The 14,022-nt window shown below is 59.4% G+C and overlaps 6 protein-coding genes across 6 annotated transcripts; 5 read left to right on the forward strand and 1 right to left on the reverse strand.

Annotated features, from left to right (window-relative positions):
- Positions 1-291: 291 nt before the first annotated feature.
- Positions 292-1,122, forward strand: BKCO1_19000113 (isochorismatase family; the record flags this gene model as incomplete). Its single annotated transcript, XM_020271898.1, has 2 exons — positions 292-529; positions 581-1,122. 2 exons carry the CDS (start codon positions 292-294, stop codon positions 1,120-1,122), a joined length of 780 nt encoding a protein of 259 aa, XP_020131226.1.
- A 1,204-nt stretch (positions 1,123-2,326) lies between these two features.
- Positions 2,327-3,550, forward strand: BKCO1_19000114 (glycosyltransferase family 32 protein; the record flags this gene model as incomplete). The annotated part of the gene is made up of 2 exons (XM_020271899.1): positions 2,327-3,440; positions 3,504-3,550. 2 exons carry the CDS (start codon positions 2,327-2,329, stop codon positions 3,548-3,550), a joined length of 1,161 nt encoding a protein of 386 aa, XP_020131219.1.
- Positions 3,551-4,591: 1,041 nt separating this feature from the next.
- Positions 4,592-5,005, reverse strand: BKCO1_19000115 (uncharacterized protein; the record flags this gene model as incomplete). The annotated part of the gene is made up of 1 exon (XM_020271900.1): positions 4,592-5,005. One exon carries the CDS (start codon positions 5,003-5,005, stop codon positions 4,592-4,594), a length of 414 nt encoding a protein of 137 aa, XP_020131220.1.
- A 1,524-nt stretch (positions 5,006-6,529) lies between these two features.
- Positions 6,530-7,807, forward strand: BKCO1_19000116 (annexin; the record flags this gene model as incomplete). The annotated part of the gene is made up of 1 exon (XM_020271901.1): positions 6,530-7,807. The coding sequence occupies one exon, from the start codon at positions 6,530-6,532 to the stop codon at positions 7,805-7,807; it is 1,278 nt and encodes a 425-aa protein (XP_020131221.1).
- An 851-nt stretch (positions 7,808-8,658) lies between these two features.
- Positions 8,659-11,008, forward strand: BKCO1_19000117 (uncharacterized protein; the record flags this gene model as incomplete). The annotated part of the gene is made up of 3 exons (XM_020271902.1): positions 8,659-9,304; positions 9,383-10,099; positions 10,173-11,008. 3 exons carry the CDS (start codon positions 8,659-8,661, stop codon positions 11,006-11,008), a joined length of 2,199 nt encoding a protein of 732 aa, XP_020131222.1.
- Positions 11,009-12,141: 1,133 nt separating this feature from the next.
- On the forward strand, positions 12,142-13,434 carry BKCO1_19000118 (acetylxylan esterase a; the record flags this gene model as incomplete). Its single annotated transcript, XM_020271903.1, has 4 exons — positions 12,142-12,281; positions 12,346-12,399; positions 12,511-12,775; positions 12,964-13,434. 4 exons carry the CDS (start codon positions 12,142-12,144, stop codon positions 13,432-13,434), a joined length of 930 nt encoding a protein of 309 aa, XP_020131217.1.
- Positions 13,435-14,022: the final 588 nt, after the last annotated feature.

The following is a 14,022-nucleotide window of genomic DNA, read 5'->3' on the forward strand; positions in this document are numbered from 1 at the left end:
GTCGAACTGGTGCCAAAAGCAAATCGAAAAACACGTGAACATACGGATAAGGCTTGCAAGAAACAACGTCCACCCTGTACGCGCATCATACAAAGGCGGGACGGGGCCGAGCATTGATGTGCCAGCTTTCGAAGATTCGGCCAAGTCACCTGTGAGCCGATCAGTCGCGTTTTGCTCGCGTACTTATGGGAGACCAGTCCCTTGGTGGTCCAGTCTGTATGTTTAAACAATGCTAACGCAGCATTGGTACTGAAGTAGTATACCGAACCACACCGGCGACTGCCTTCTGCCATGGTTGCTTCACAAATTCCGGCTGCAGTCCCCTACGCGTGGCCGTCTGACGCGTCCTTCTCGCGAGAAACGACCGCATTGGTCATTATAGATATGCAGAACGACTTCTGCACTGATGGCGGTTACATGACGCACCAGGGGCACGATATCTCTGGTGCACGAGCAATCATTCCAGGAATCCAAGCACTTCTGCATGCCTTCCGAGAGGTCGGCTGGCAAGTGTACCACACACGCGAAGGTAGCGCCCTCCTTGCGCTTTCTGACCCGCACTGACCTGATGGTTTGCAAGGTCACCGTGCCGACCTTTCAACCCTCTCCCCTCGAGAGGCTTTCCGTTCTCGCAACAACCCCTCAGGTCAAGGCATCGGCGCGCCTAGCCCCCTCGGAGGACGGCTTCTCATTCGGGGAGGCAAGGGACACGACATCATCCCTGAGCTCTATCCAGCCGAGGGCGAACCGATAGTCGACAAAGCCGGCAAAGGAGCCTTCGCAAACACCGACTTCGAGCTCTTGTTGCGCAACCGAGGGATCAGGAATCTCCTGATCGCAGGAGTCACGACCGACGTGTGCGTGAGCACCACCGTCCGCGAGGCCAGTGACCGAGGGTTCGACTGCGCGGTACTCAAGGATGCATGCGCCAGCGTGCATGTGGCGCTGCACGAGGCGACGCTGAGCAGCATTGCCGGAGAGGGAGGCATCTTTGGGACCGTGCTGGCGGTGGAAAACGTGCTCGAGGCAATGGGCCAGGCTGCTGCGTATGCAAGCTTCCTGCGGGCTGCGCCCTGGCCGGGCCCTGGTGAGACAAAGATAGCAGAGCCGCTGCAACAATAATAGGATTGACCGGCGCCGTTGGAGCGGGAGCGTGCAGCGGCCGCCTATGCGCCGAGTGTTTGGCATTCAAGCTTTCACAAGCTCCTCTAGTGGGAGATCGTCCCTCCTGTCTCCGGTGAGCACAGGCGGTCGTAAACGGCTCCACACAGGGTGCCGTGTCGCGGACAGAGTGCCCGCTGATGATGTCCCAGGGCGCGGGCTCAGCAAAGGCACGGCCGGCCAGCGGGTGACGGGGCGGACAAGACGAGGGCGCCAGGGCAGCTAGGGCAAGAGCCGGCAGGTACGGCACATGGACGATAGGCGCAGGGCGTGCCGTGGTCGCAGAAGGCGTGCATGTGGCCGGTACAGGTGAGCAGGCCGGCTCGCAGCGGAGTCGTAAGCTGCGGGCTAGCCAGCGGCTAAAAATGGACGCGGTTGAGACGCCGCGCAGGCTGCTCCGCTCCGCACGGCGCCCTGGCCAGAGCCGATCGCGGCGCGTCCCCGCGAGGGCGGTGCGTTGATGAGCCGTGTCGGGCGAGGAGGGGTGGTGTATAACACAGTAGGTAGTAACGCGTGTTGGAGGCGTGCCTGGCTGGGGTGCGGCCAGGGGCGCGGCCAGTCGGGGCGGCCGGCCAGTCGGGGCGGCCGTGACAACGGGCGGCGGCGCTGCATGGCCACGCAAACGCGTGGCCCCCGGCGGCCAGATGGCGCGCATCGACGAAACGCAGGCAGAGCATAAAACCCGCGCGGGAAACCGTCATGACCCGTGGCGCTCGTGTTCGATTACGACAGGGTGGTCGGCAAGGACGTTGGCCTCGCGCAGCCGTCAGAGCAGTCGTGAATCTGTAACACTAGGCCTGAAGCGAGGGGTTCGAGAAGGCAGCTCACAAGCAGTTTAAAGCACCAATCAGCCCCAGCCCGCGGCTTGCACCGCCGCCGAGCTCGCCCTCAGCCCAGCTGAAACAACGCAAAGATCCGCTTGGCAGGGTCGCAATCGCTCCTCACGCCCGCCTGCTATAACAGATCTTCGAGCACCGACTCGCCCAACCCTATTTGTCTCTCCAACCCAAATCTCCGCCTCGCTTTCTGCCCCCGCCGGGCTCCACCGTCCGCCAACAGGCCTCCACCCAACCCAGCTTTCTTAAAATTGACCGCCAGCCGCCATTTCACCCCTTCCAGATCCGCAAGCTCCAGTCTGCGCTCCGGCGGCCCCCCGTCGCCCACCATGCTCACCTTCCGCCGGGCCCTCATAGTCGCCGCCACCCTGCTCACCTTCTTCATCCTATTGAGATCATCGCACACCACCGGCCCGTCGGCCAAGCTTGCGGTGCCTGAGCCCAAGCCCGCCTCCAACGCTGCACCCCAGCCAGATGCGATCGACGCCGCTGCCGCCGCCGCCGCCGCCCAGGCCGGCCAATCCTCCGAGCGCAAGACAGAAAAGACGGCACCGCAGGCTGTAGCAAAGAAGGAGCGCCCGCAGATAGCGCTCGAGGATCTGCACACCAAGCCGTTGCGCCAGCAGCTCGAGTACCAGTTTCCCTACGACCCCCAGGGCAAATTCCCCGCCTACATCTGGCAGACATGGAAATACACGCCCGCGTCGGGCGAGTTCGACGAGATCTTCCGCGAGCCCGAAGCCAGCTGGACCATCCACCACCCTACCTTCGTCCACGAGGTCATCACCGATTCCGTCGCCGTGCATCTGATGCGCCACCTTTACGCCTCCATTCCGGAGGTGCTCGAGGCGTACCACTCGCTTCCGCTGCCCGTGCTCAAGGCCGACTTCTTCCGCTACCTCATCTTGCTGGCCAGGGGAGGTATATACTCAGACATTGACACGGCCGCGTTGAAGCCCGCCACGGAATGGGTGCCGTCCGACGTTCCACGGGAAGCGTACGGGCTGGTCATTGGCATTGAGGCGGATCCCGACAGGGAGGACTGGCACGAGTGGTACTCGCGCCGCATCCAGTTCTGCCAATGGACCATCCAGTCGAAGCCCGGCCATCCCGTCCTGCGCGAGATTGTCGCCAACATCACCGAGGAGACTTTGAAGCGCAAGCGGGAGGGCACCCTGGTCGCTGACGTCAAAGGCATCGTCGAGTACACCGGGCCCGCGCTGTGGACCGACATCATCTTCGATTTCTTCAACGACCCGCAGTACTTCGACATGAGCACGAGCACGAAGAACATCAGCTGGGAGGATTTTACCGGAATCACCGCCGCGAAGAAGGTCGGCGATGTCATAGTACTGCCGATCACCAGTTTCAGCCCTGGCGTTCGCCAAATGGGTGCCGGTGAGGACGACGATCCGATGGCCTTTGTCAAACACAACTTCGAAGGTTAGTCTCAGTTACACGCCCCTGCTGTGTGCTGTCGCGCAGGAATTTACTGATATCTCCCAGGGACGTGGAAACCCGACAACGAGCGTCACATAGGCGAGGTCTACTAGTCACCGCCGCACCGTTCACGATCGACACGATTTTTCTTCAGCAGCAAAAGCTTTCAGCCCTAATATCCTCGTAACCATCCGGGCGTGGAGCGCAATCGGTCCTGTCGCTGCGTGTCGGGCTCTCCAAGTTGTTGCCGTTGGACAACCCTCCCTACAGGAGCTCAAAGTCATTCGAAATGTCTCGTTTGACGGGATGGATTGCACCAGAGCTGACGTCCATTTCTATCGGCCGGCCAGCATCGAACGCGCCTCCCATCCCCTCCTGACATCTGTTATATCGTATTACTTTTGAATAATGTGAATATTGCTGCTTATCCTACAACACGGAGCGGGATCTTTTGTTTCCTCTCCAGGCATCAGCAAAAGTTTCGGCGAGGCGGAGTTTGGGATAAAGTTGTGCCGCTTTTTCTCTTCAATTTTTTGGTTCGATTCTAGAATTTATGGGCTCAAGTGCTGAGTCTTGCGGCGGCCATATTTCGCGTTCCGGCGGGGAAGCTCTTTTGTTCGAGTCACTTGTACGCTGAGTGCTGTTAACTATCAAAGACGGAATGGAGCATATACACAGCTACTTGGGGAAAAGCAAATCGACATTATGAACTCGATAATCATCGTATATCCGTCCTCTGATTGCCTGTCTACTGTACGTCGACAGTTTCGAATATCGGGTGACAAGCGTCGTAGAGCACAAGCGCAACGATGAAGGGTAAGTGTTCGTTCATTCATTTCAAGACGTCGTTTAACAGCAATACACTAGGAGAGTAACGCCGCCTTATGTTTGGCCCCTCGAGGCCTAATCCATGGCTATGCTGAAAGAAGGGAAACAAACAAACTCAGTCTATGAGTCGCCCAACCCTATCTAACCCGTAAACCGGAACGCCTCAAATCTGAAATTACTAGCGAAACTTTCATGACAGATGTTTTTTTCCTTCCTTAGTCCCTGGGTATATGCTTTCCAAAGTTTTTTTTTTTTTCAATTAGCCGGTTGATGCCTCGCAACGATCTTCTTCTTCTTCTCCTCCTCTTTCTCCTTCTCCTTCTCCCTCAACGCTTCCCAGACGGCGACCTCACCGCATCCCACATGACGCCCCAAAACGCGAACAGCGAGTCGCCCATCGTCGGCCTCTTCTCGCGATGATGATGCTTCCTCTCGTGCTCCTCGTCGACCGACCGCCGCGATCGATGCGAGCGCTGCGACCGCTGCGACCGCACCGACCGGTACGAGTCGCCGCGGTGCGGCGCTGCTGGCGGAGCCGTCCACGGAGCGAGGCTCTGGTTGTTGTTGGTGGCGGCTGCACCGCCGTCTTGGTAGTAGCGGGAGAGTTGCTGTTGCTGCTGTTGTTGTTGTTGTGGGGTTTGGTTGACGGGGTGGGGCGCCGAGTAAGCTTGAGGTGGGGCCATGAATGGCGGCTGGGCGTTGGTGGTGCCGGGGCGGTAGGAGGGGTTGTAGTTGGCCATGGTGGTTGGTTGGTTGGTTGGTTGAGTGGTAGGGGTTGTTCTTGTTTTTTGATGGAAGAGCTCCGGTTGAGACGAAAGCGATGCTGGTTCTAGGGTCTTGTTCCCCTTATCTTTGTTTTTGACGCCCTTGCTTTCCGCGGTGCGGGATTAAAGTCTGCCTTGTGAGGGGGACAGCCCGGCGGGGTGAGAAATGATGCAGAGGCTATGTAGTGTAAGCCAAGCCAGCTGGGATCGGAGGATCGAGGCCTAGAGATGTGTGCTGTGAGGAGAGGACAAAGACGGTGGCATGCGTCTGTGTGCACTGGCACCAAAGCGGTGCGAAACGAAGCACATTTAAGCAGAAGGGCGACGGATCATCCGTCATGCTCTAAGTCAGCTGCACGGTGTTGTCGGCGAGGTCACTAGACTTTGGCTTCGAAAAACTTTCATCCGCCCCCCGAATTCTTCCTATGTATCGTCAAGTGACGGACGAATAGCATGGTATCTGAAGAGACTCCGGTGACCCTGCGCCAAGAAAGGGCCACAAATTTTTGGGATGTATGACGTTTAGGGTGAGTCAGGCCTCCGCGGCGTGGAGGCGATGGCGGAGAGGCGGACACGCCTTGGGCCGTGAGACGTGCATCGGCTGCGGAGTGCAGCAGGGCCACAGGGCTGGGGCCGGGGCAGAGTGCGCGGGTACAATGGAGACAACGGCGGGTATAGATACCTCAGGCTGCGGTCTGCTTCTTCAGCGGGGTGCCTGGCGTGCAGCGAACGGTTCACTGCATCTGCAGCCACCCTCACCGACTGCACGCAAGGCAGACGCCAGCGATCGGCCGCATTCACTGGGCAGCATTTACGCGCACTTGCACAGGTGGCGCCTCGGCCTTGCGCCCGACCGCCCGTTTTGGTAAGAAGGGGACCCTGGTCCAAGAACTCACTGACGGCAGCCGGCAGGGAACGCCAGCAGATCCGGCGCCGTGCAGACGCCCGCGGCGCGGCAAGAGGCGAGGGTACCAGCGAGTACTTTCTTGGCCCCCACCCCAGAGGTATTTCAAAGCGCAGGCGGCTGCGCCTCGAGGAAAAAATCATGTGGTGTGCAAAGCGTGAGGGGCAGCCCAAATTGCAGCGGCGACCACGCGACTTTTGAGTGGCTGTGACCAACTCAGCCTCGCGCTCCTCGTCAGCCACCGGGCGCTGGCGTCATCCGTGCTCGTCGCGCCCTCTCATAACTCGACCTCACCCGGCAGTTCGGCCCATTGCCAACGCTGCCAATTGCTCCTTCTCTCGACCGTATCCTGCAAGCAGCTAGTGAGCCATCCGCCATGTCGTACTATCAACAGCCGCCACCATTCCAGCAGCCCTGTAAGTCTCATTGCGCCCCAACAGCCCCCAAGGCTGAGTACTTGGCACTGACGTCGCCCCTTCCTCGTTACTTTACATAAAGACTCCCCTCAGCCTGGCTACAATCAGCCCCCACCAAGCCAGTCATATTCGCCTTATCCTCAACAAGGCTATAACCGACCACCACCGCCACCACCACCAATGTCGCATCACCAGTACCCTCCGCAGGGCGGTTACCCGCCCCAAGGCTACCCTCCCCCTCAGCAGTACGGCGCCCCCGGCTACCCGCCGCCGCCACAGCAGTATGGTGCCCCTCAAGGCTATCCGCCGCAACAACAGCAGTTTAGTCCTCCTCCCGGCCAGTACCCGCCTCAGCAGCACGGCTATGGCGCGCCTCCGCCTGGCCAGTATGGAGCCCCCCCGCCAGGACCTCCTCCCGGGCAATATGGCGCGCCGCCTCCGGGCCAGTATGGCGCGCCGCCTGTGCAGGCCTACGGCGGCGGCCCGCCCGCGCCTCCTTCGCTAGGATACTCTAGCCAAATGCCCTTTGTCGATACAAGCATGGATGCTGAAGCCCTCCGAAAAGCGATGAAGGGCTTCGGCACCGACGAGAAGGCGGTAATCCGCGTGCTTTCCAAGATGGATCCCGTACAAATGTACTCGGTCCGCCAAACATATAACCAGCGCTTCATGAGAGACCTGCTGCGTGATTTGGAAAAGGAGACGAGCGGCGACTTCAGAGAGGCGCTCCTAGCCTGTGCCCGTGGCCCTCTCCAGCAGGATGCCCACACTCTGTTCCACGCCATGAAGGGCGTGGGCACGAAGGAGTCGGACCTGAACGACGTCCTCTGCGGCCGTAGCAATGCCGACATCCACGCCATCAGGGCGGAATACAGGAAAATGTTTAACAGGGACTTGGAGGCCGATCTCAGAGGAGATCTGTCCGCCGGCACCGAAACCCTCTTCGTGATGCTTGCGGCCGGCACCCGGCACGAGGAGTCGACCCCGATCATCCCTCAAAACATCGACCAGGCCACAACGGAGCTCCAGAACGCCATGGGAACCGGCCCGATCGGCTTGAACAAGAATGCCGTTCACGCTTGCCAGGTCCTGTCGCAGCGCTCGGACGGCGAGCTCCGCGCCATCGCAGACGCGTACCAGCGCCGCTACCACCAGACGCTCACCAAGGCCATTGATTCCAAGTTCTCGGGCCATATGAAGGATGCGCTGCATCTTACCCTTACACGTGCTCTCAACAGGCCGATGGCGGAGGCCGAGCTGCTCGAGGATGCCATGGCGGGCGCTGGTACTCATGACAGGCACCTCATCGATCGCGTCGTGAGGGTCCACTGGGATCGCGGCTTCAAGGAAGCCGTGAAGCAGGCCTACCGGGCGAGGTATGGAAAGGATCTCAGGAAGAGGATCGAAGGCGAGACAAGGGGTGACTACGAAAGGATGCTCGTCGCCATGATCGAGTAATTGGGTCGCTGTCAGCTTTGGCGTTCATGATTTGGGTTTCGCTCGGTTGTTTCCTGATATTATACCCCCCTTGTGCAGACGGTGGTTATGGATGGATGGGTATGCTATAATGCTATAATGAATTCTTCGGACCTGAGTCGGCCGCCTAGTTTTCCTATATCGATATCAAGTATACCTGAGTCATACGAAGGCGATTGGCTTGTTGTTAAGCCGTGAGTGCAACGTAGAAAGGACAACTGAAGTGATAATAGACGTATTCATGCGGGAAAAGTGCCAAAAAAGTGCCCTGGCTGCGTAGCATGTCGTAATACTAGCGGTCAGCCTCAGCTGAACGAGAACGGCATCCAGTAGGCGTGCGGGGTGAGGTGGAAGTTAAGACGGCGCTGGCCCATGCGGACGAGCTGTCAGTTAAGATCCGCGCGTTTGATCAGCGACTAAATTCGGCTAGTGACCCGCTATTTTGCACCAGCAAATTGTCAGCCCTCTGCCAGGAGACCTTTCCGATTGCTCCTGATCAGTCGACGGGAGCTGTCTGTGGGCTCAAAGGGGATCGCGCTAAAGCGGTGGCTTTGCTGACGGAGCGCTGAGGATGCTGCTGAGTAGCTGGCGGGGGGATGGTGGACGGGGGTGGCTGCACGCGTCTGCCCGGAATGGCCGCGCGGAGGCCGAGCGAGGAGCGCGAGGGAGTGGGCAGCAGGTAAAAACAAGGCGCTAAAGTGACGTAGAGCAGCCACACGTGGCGCCCGAGCGCCGCATCTGGCGCGGTCCAGAGTCCTTTCCGGGGTCGCAGCGATCTGATTATTTACCTTCCGCCTCTCCATCCGTCGTCTCCTTCGATAGCGGAGGTAGACATGGACTCCCCCTCCCCCAGCCGTCGCAATGGCTCGCCCATGCGCCGCTCTCGTCGCGCTTCCGCCAGCTCCGCCGACCGGCCCGTCGCCACCAGCTCGCCGTCGCGCGCCGCCCAGCAGCAGAACAGTCGGCTGTATCCCGTAACGTCGCGCCCGAACCTGCAGCCCCGCGAGTCCGCCATCCGCCTGCGACGTCTGCCATCGGGCCAGGTGGGCCGGCTGGAGACGATCCCGAGCCTGCGCCAGCAGCAGCAGCAGCAGCAAGAGGAGCAACATGAGCAGCTGGAGCAGGACTTCCGGCGCCAGGCGCTGGAGAACGAATGGCAGGCTAACCGGCGACGCTCGAGTTCTGAGCCGCAGCGGCCCACATTTGACGTTGGAGAGCTCACTCGCGCCCGCACCGGGATCAACAACATGCCCTCGGTGCCCGAGCTGCCGCGGGATACCGACGCCACGACGTACGAGCCCGTCCAGCCAGCACGGCCGGGGCTTGCTAGTGGATCGGGTCGCTTCCGGCGAGCCAGTGTCGCCGCCCTCAACGGGCTCGGCCTGCATCGGAACGCAGACGGCGCCCAGCAGCCGCCCCACCAGGCCCTGCCCGAGAATCTGTACGATTCCCGCATCGTTGATCTGCTCGATGTTATCGGTATGTCGTGGCCGCCACTGGCCAGGAGTCAGACGGTGCTCACCGCGTTCGGATGCTGACTTCCCCCCCGTTCGACAGATCCCGAGGTTTCGGCGTTGTCGTCCTTGACCAACATCCAAAACTCCCTCTTCGTCCCGCAGCTGGGCCGCTTCGTGAACAGGCGCCCTACCTATGACCTGTCTCGCCTTCCGGCCTACCCTGCCGCCGGGGGGAGGGAGGCGGGGTCGAAAGAGAAGCAAGGCGAGCTCGAGGTTGCTGCAGCAGCTGCTGCTGCAGGCCAACCCTCCGGCAGACCGCTGCAGCACATGCCAACCATGCCTGAACTGCGACCGATGCGCAGTGCAGAGCGACCGAGGACCAGTGCGGACCGACCTGGAACTCCGAGTGAGCGTGCCTTCAGTATTACCTCGGCCCTGAGTGAGTCACGCTATGCGGTGCTACCGCACGGAATCACGCTTGAGGGCTGGACCGAAGAGGACAAGGCTGAGCTGAACGATTATGTGCGGCACATGCTTCACTCGCGTCGCTCCAGGTTCAAGCGCAGCTTGAAAGGCTTCGGCAAGTATGTCAGCAAGCCATTGGGGTTCCTGGTGACTTTATATGCCACGCTCATCACTCTCTTCGGCTTGGCCTGGGTGCTTTTCTTGATTGGATGGATCTATGTCGGGGACCGCCAGCATTACATCATCAACGTGATCGATAACGTGTTGGTTGCCCTTTTCGCCATTGTGGGCGATGGTCTCGCTCCGTTCCGTGCCGTGGACACCTATCACATGATCTTCATAGCCCACTATCGTACGTTACCCCAAGCTCGAACTGACTTTTTTTTTTTCTCTCATCTGTCGATGATGTGCTGACTCTTTCACAGACCGCAAGACCTGGAAGCTGCGGAAGGAGAAGGCCTTGCCGAAACTTCAGGACAAGAACGACCTGCCCAACGAGCCGGTGCCGCCGGATACCGATGTCGAGGCTTCGAGACACGAACAAGAAGAGCTGAGCGTGCTCAACCCCAAGCAACAGGCTACTCTAGTGCACCACCAGGAAAAGTTCGCCAAGTCTCATACTTTCTACAAACCTCACGAGACCGACACGCACTTTGCATTCCCCCTCCGGCTCCTCATCGTCATCGTCACTCTTTTGGACTGCCATTCTTGTCTTCAAATTGCCCTGGGAGCTTGTACCTGGGGCATTGACTACCATACTCGACCTGGAGCGCTCACCGCGGTTATTCTGTGCTGTTCGATTACCGTTAACATCACAGCGGGTATCCTCATTTCCGTCGGTGACCGAAGGACGCGCAAGAAGGACGTCATCGAGAGGATGTCCCGGCAAGAGCTCACGGAGGAGGCCATCCACAAGATGCAAAGACGGCAAGAGAAGCACGACGAGCGGTTGCGGCGACTCGAAGAAACGGGCGAGGAGACGGATTTGGAGGACAACAAGGAGAAAAAAGGCCGGATCAGTTTGGACATTTTCAGACGCAGCGAGGATCGCCCGCGCAGGAGCTTCGACCTGCTCCGGAAGACGACTGGAGACGAGTCACGCCGGAGTCTGGATGTGCCGAGGAAGTCGGAGGATAGGCCTCGCAAGAGCCTCAACATCACCAGGAAGACCGATGAGCTCCCGCCTCGTATCAGCGAGGCGGATTCGAGACCGGACTTGAGCGATGTCCCCGTGACCACTGCCGCCGAGGACCATCGGTGAAGCACCGAGGGAGGGTCGAGGGTCTTTGGGGTCAGGTGATGAGAAGCGCGGATTATCGCGTTTCCTTGTCTCTGGCCTTCGATATCGGGTACCGTATCCTTCTTTGTGGAAACCTTTGTGCCTGACCGATCGGACCACGGTAAATGACTGTCTAGGGCCGGACATTAAAATTGGTCTGGGGACGACGAACTCGGAACAAAAACACGCGTATGAGCGGAATTGCCATGTTTTCAAGGCTTCTTTGGTATTATGACGGGATATTTTAATTTTTACTTCGATGATATGGTTGGCTTACGGGCGTTGACACGAATGTTTGTTTGATGGAATACCCTTCTGGTTGCATCAGTAATGGCGGCTTGTCTCAGCCACCGACAAAGGCTTGGCTCAACGAAGAAGCTGATATAATGAATATTGAACACGTTTGGATCCCCCGCTTCCGAAAGAATTGATTGCTCAAGCGCATTCGTGGAGTTGTAGTGGGTCTTACTACCTTAGGCTTGTGGGAATCGCCTGAGAGGTGAGTGTAGTCTTCAGGCTATGGCGATATCAAGACGTCCAACATTTAATTGCTTCCCCGCAGTTCCACTAGTCATGACAGATACCGGGCGTCCCGGCTAAAGCAATACGTACCGGCCTACCCGGTTTCCCTTGGACTAGCCTAAAGCAGACGCGGTATGCTTGAAGGGCAAGAATGGCGTCCGGCACGTACCGGCGCATCTTAAAACCGTTGGTGATGGCCGAAAGCGGGTAAGGTTGACTTTTTGGCTAAATGCAGCACGCACGTTGTCGCCCCCTTTTTGCTAGCTACGTCCTGACGCATGTCATGACTCCGCTTTCAGGGCACCGCGCTTGGCTATGCGGCCCGTTTAAAGTTTTGTTTCAGCACGACTCGAGCAGTTTCTGCGTTTCGGCCCGCTTGCCGACGTCCGCTCATCCATATGATGCGGCCTTCAGCGGATGTTTAGACAAGCGAATATGGTCCACTAACGGGCAAACAAGCAAGGCCAGGCCCTTGGAGGCCCAGGTCTTGGGTTTATAAAGACTTAAGCCGGGGAGCATCATGGATCTGTTGTTTCGCACCTCTGTCCCCATTTTTTTTTTAGTCCGTCGGTCTATCACTGCCACCGTTAGCCATGGCGATGTTCGGCTTGCTTCTGGTGCTGGCAATCGCCCTGCTTTCGGCGTGCACAGATGCCGTCGCAGGTAAGAAGGAGAAACGTGCTTCGTTGCAGCTGGTCCCGAACTATGGCGACAACCCGGCCGGCGTGCCCATGTACGTGAAGCAGTTCCCCATCCGGCTCTCGATTGAACAAGCCAGCTGACCACATGCGCAACAGGTACGTCTACGTCCCCGACAATCTCGCCGACAACCCCGGCATCGTCGTCGCCATGTAGGACCTCCCTCTCCCAAACCCCACTGATCCACTCGTTCCCCAATGACGGATGGATGATGCGGTTTGCAACTGAACTGACACTGACCGAAATGTTCGGGGATACAACAGCCACTACTGCACCGGCACCGCGCAAGCCTACTACAGCGGCTCACCTTACGCCACGCTCGCGGAGCGCTACGGCTTCGTCGTCATCTACCCAAACAGCCCGCACGACGGCACGTGCTGGGACGTCTCCTCGCAGGCAACGCTGACACACAACGGCGGCGGCGACAGCAACTCCATCGCCAATATGGTGACGTGGGCGATTGACGAGTTCAGCGCGAATTCCAGCAAAGTCTTCGTGACGGGATCGAGCTCGGGAGCCATGATGACGGTAAGCCGCCCCTTTCCCCTCCACACACTTTCCCCCTCCCTCCCTCCCTCCCTCCTTCCCTCCCTCCCTTCCCCCTCTCTCTCGCCTCCTCCCCACCGCACCGCACCGCACCGCACCGCACCCCACCACACCGCACACCCATCTCACACCCCGGGGGGGGGCGCCCGCCGCCCCCTCCTGACCCACAGAACGTCCTCGCCGCAACCTACCCGTCCCTCTTCGCGGCCGGCATCGCCTACTCGGGCGTGCCCGCGGGGTGCTTCCTCTCGACCGCCAACGCCGTCGACGCGTGGAACAGCACCTGCGCCAACGGGCTATCCGTCGCCACCCCCACCCAATGGGCCGACGTCGCCCGCGCCATGTACCCGACGTACGCGTCGCCGCGGCCGCGCATGCAGGTCTACCACGGCAGCGCGGACGAACTCCTGAAGCCGCCGAATTACGCCGAGACGCTGAAGCAGTGGGTGGGCGTGGCGGGGCTGGATTGGGATAACCCGTCGAGCAAGGAGGAGGGGCAGCCGGTGGAGGGGTATTGGCGGACGAGGTGGAACGGGGAGGATGGGGTGGTGGTGGTGGAGGGCGTGTGGGCGGAGGGCGTGGGGCATACGGTGCCGATTAGGGGGGATGATGATATGGTGTTTTTTGGGCTTGCGGAGTGATGAGGGGGGAGTTTGCAGAGGTCGAGTGGCTGGCGTAAAGCACGTGCGGTACCGGCCGAGCATTTGCGGTGTTGGACGGCAAGCCGTGGTAGGTGAGGATCGTCGGTGATTCAGCTCCAGGTGCGGCAGATGGTAGTGTACGGAGCTGAGTGTGACTTTGTCCCCCGCCGGTCTTCTTGCAGAACCTGTTTGAGCTGGAACGCAATCATAGGAATGACGTCGTATGGGAGGCTCTACACGATTTCTTTGGATGGTGTTGGATATAAGCGTGCGCGGGCAACATTCGCTAAGTAACGCTCGAGAAAGCTTCCTCTGTTTCCGCCGCTTCCCTGTCCCATCCGCCAATTTCCTCCAAAACCCCCGTTGCAAAGTCCCGATCAAGCAAAGGCACGGCCTCGGCTGGACGTTGCGCGAATCAGACGCGGGCGGCTGACAATGCTCACCCCCAACCGCGCGCAGCGGCTCCACGCATCGGGAGTTCGACGACGCCACTTATACTCCACAGCTTCTTCAAACGACCTTTCGCTCTCATATATCCTCCTCCCCACCTCTCTTCCGTCTTCTCCTCCACCCTTCACACACTCTTCC

The sequence above is a fragment of the Diplodia corticola genome, assembly GCF_001883845.1.
Source record: "Diplodia corticola strain CBS 112549 chromosome Unknown scaffold19, whole genome shotgun sequence".
Classification (NCBI taxonomy): domain Eukaryota; kingdom Fungi; phylum Ascomycota; class Dothideomycetes; order Botryosphaeriales; family Botryosphaeriaceae; genus Diplodia; species Diplodia corticola.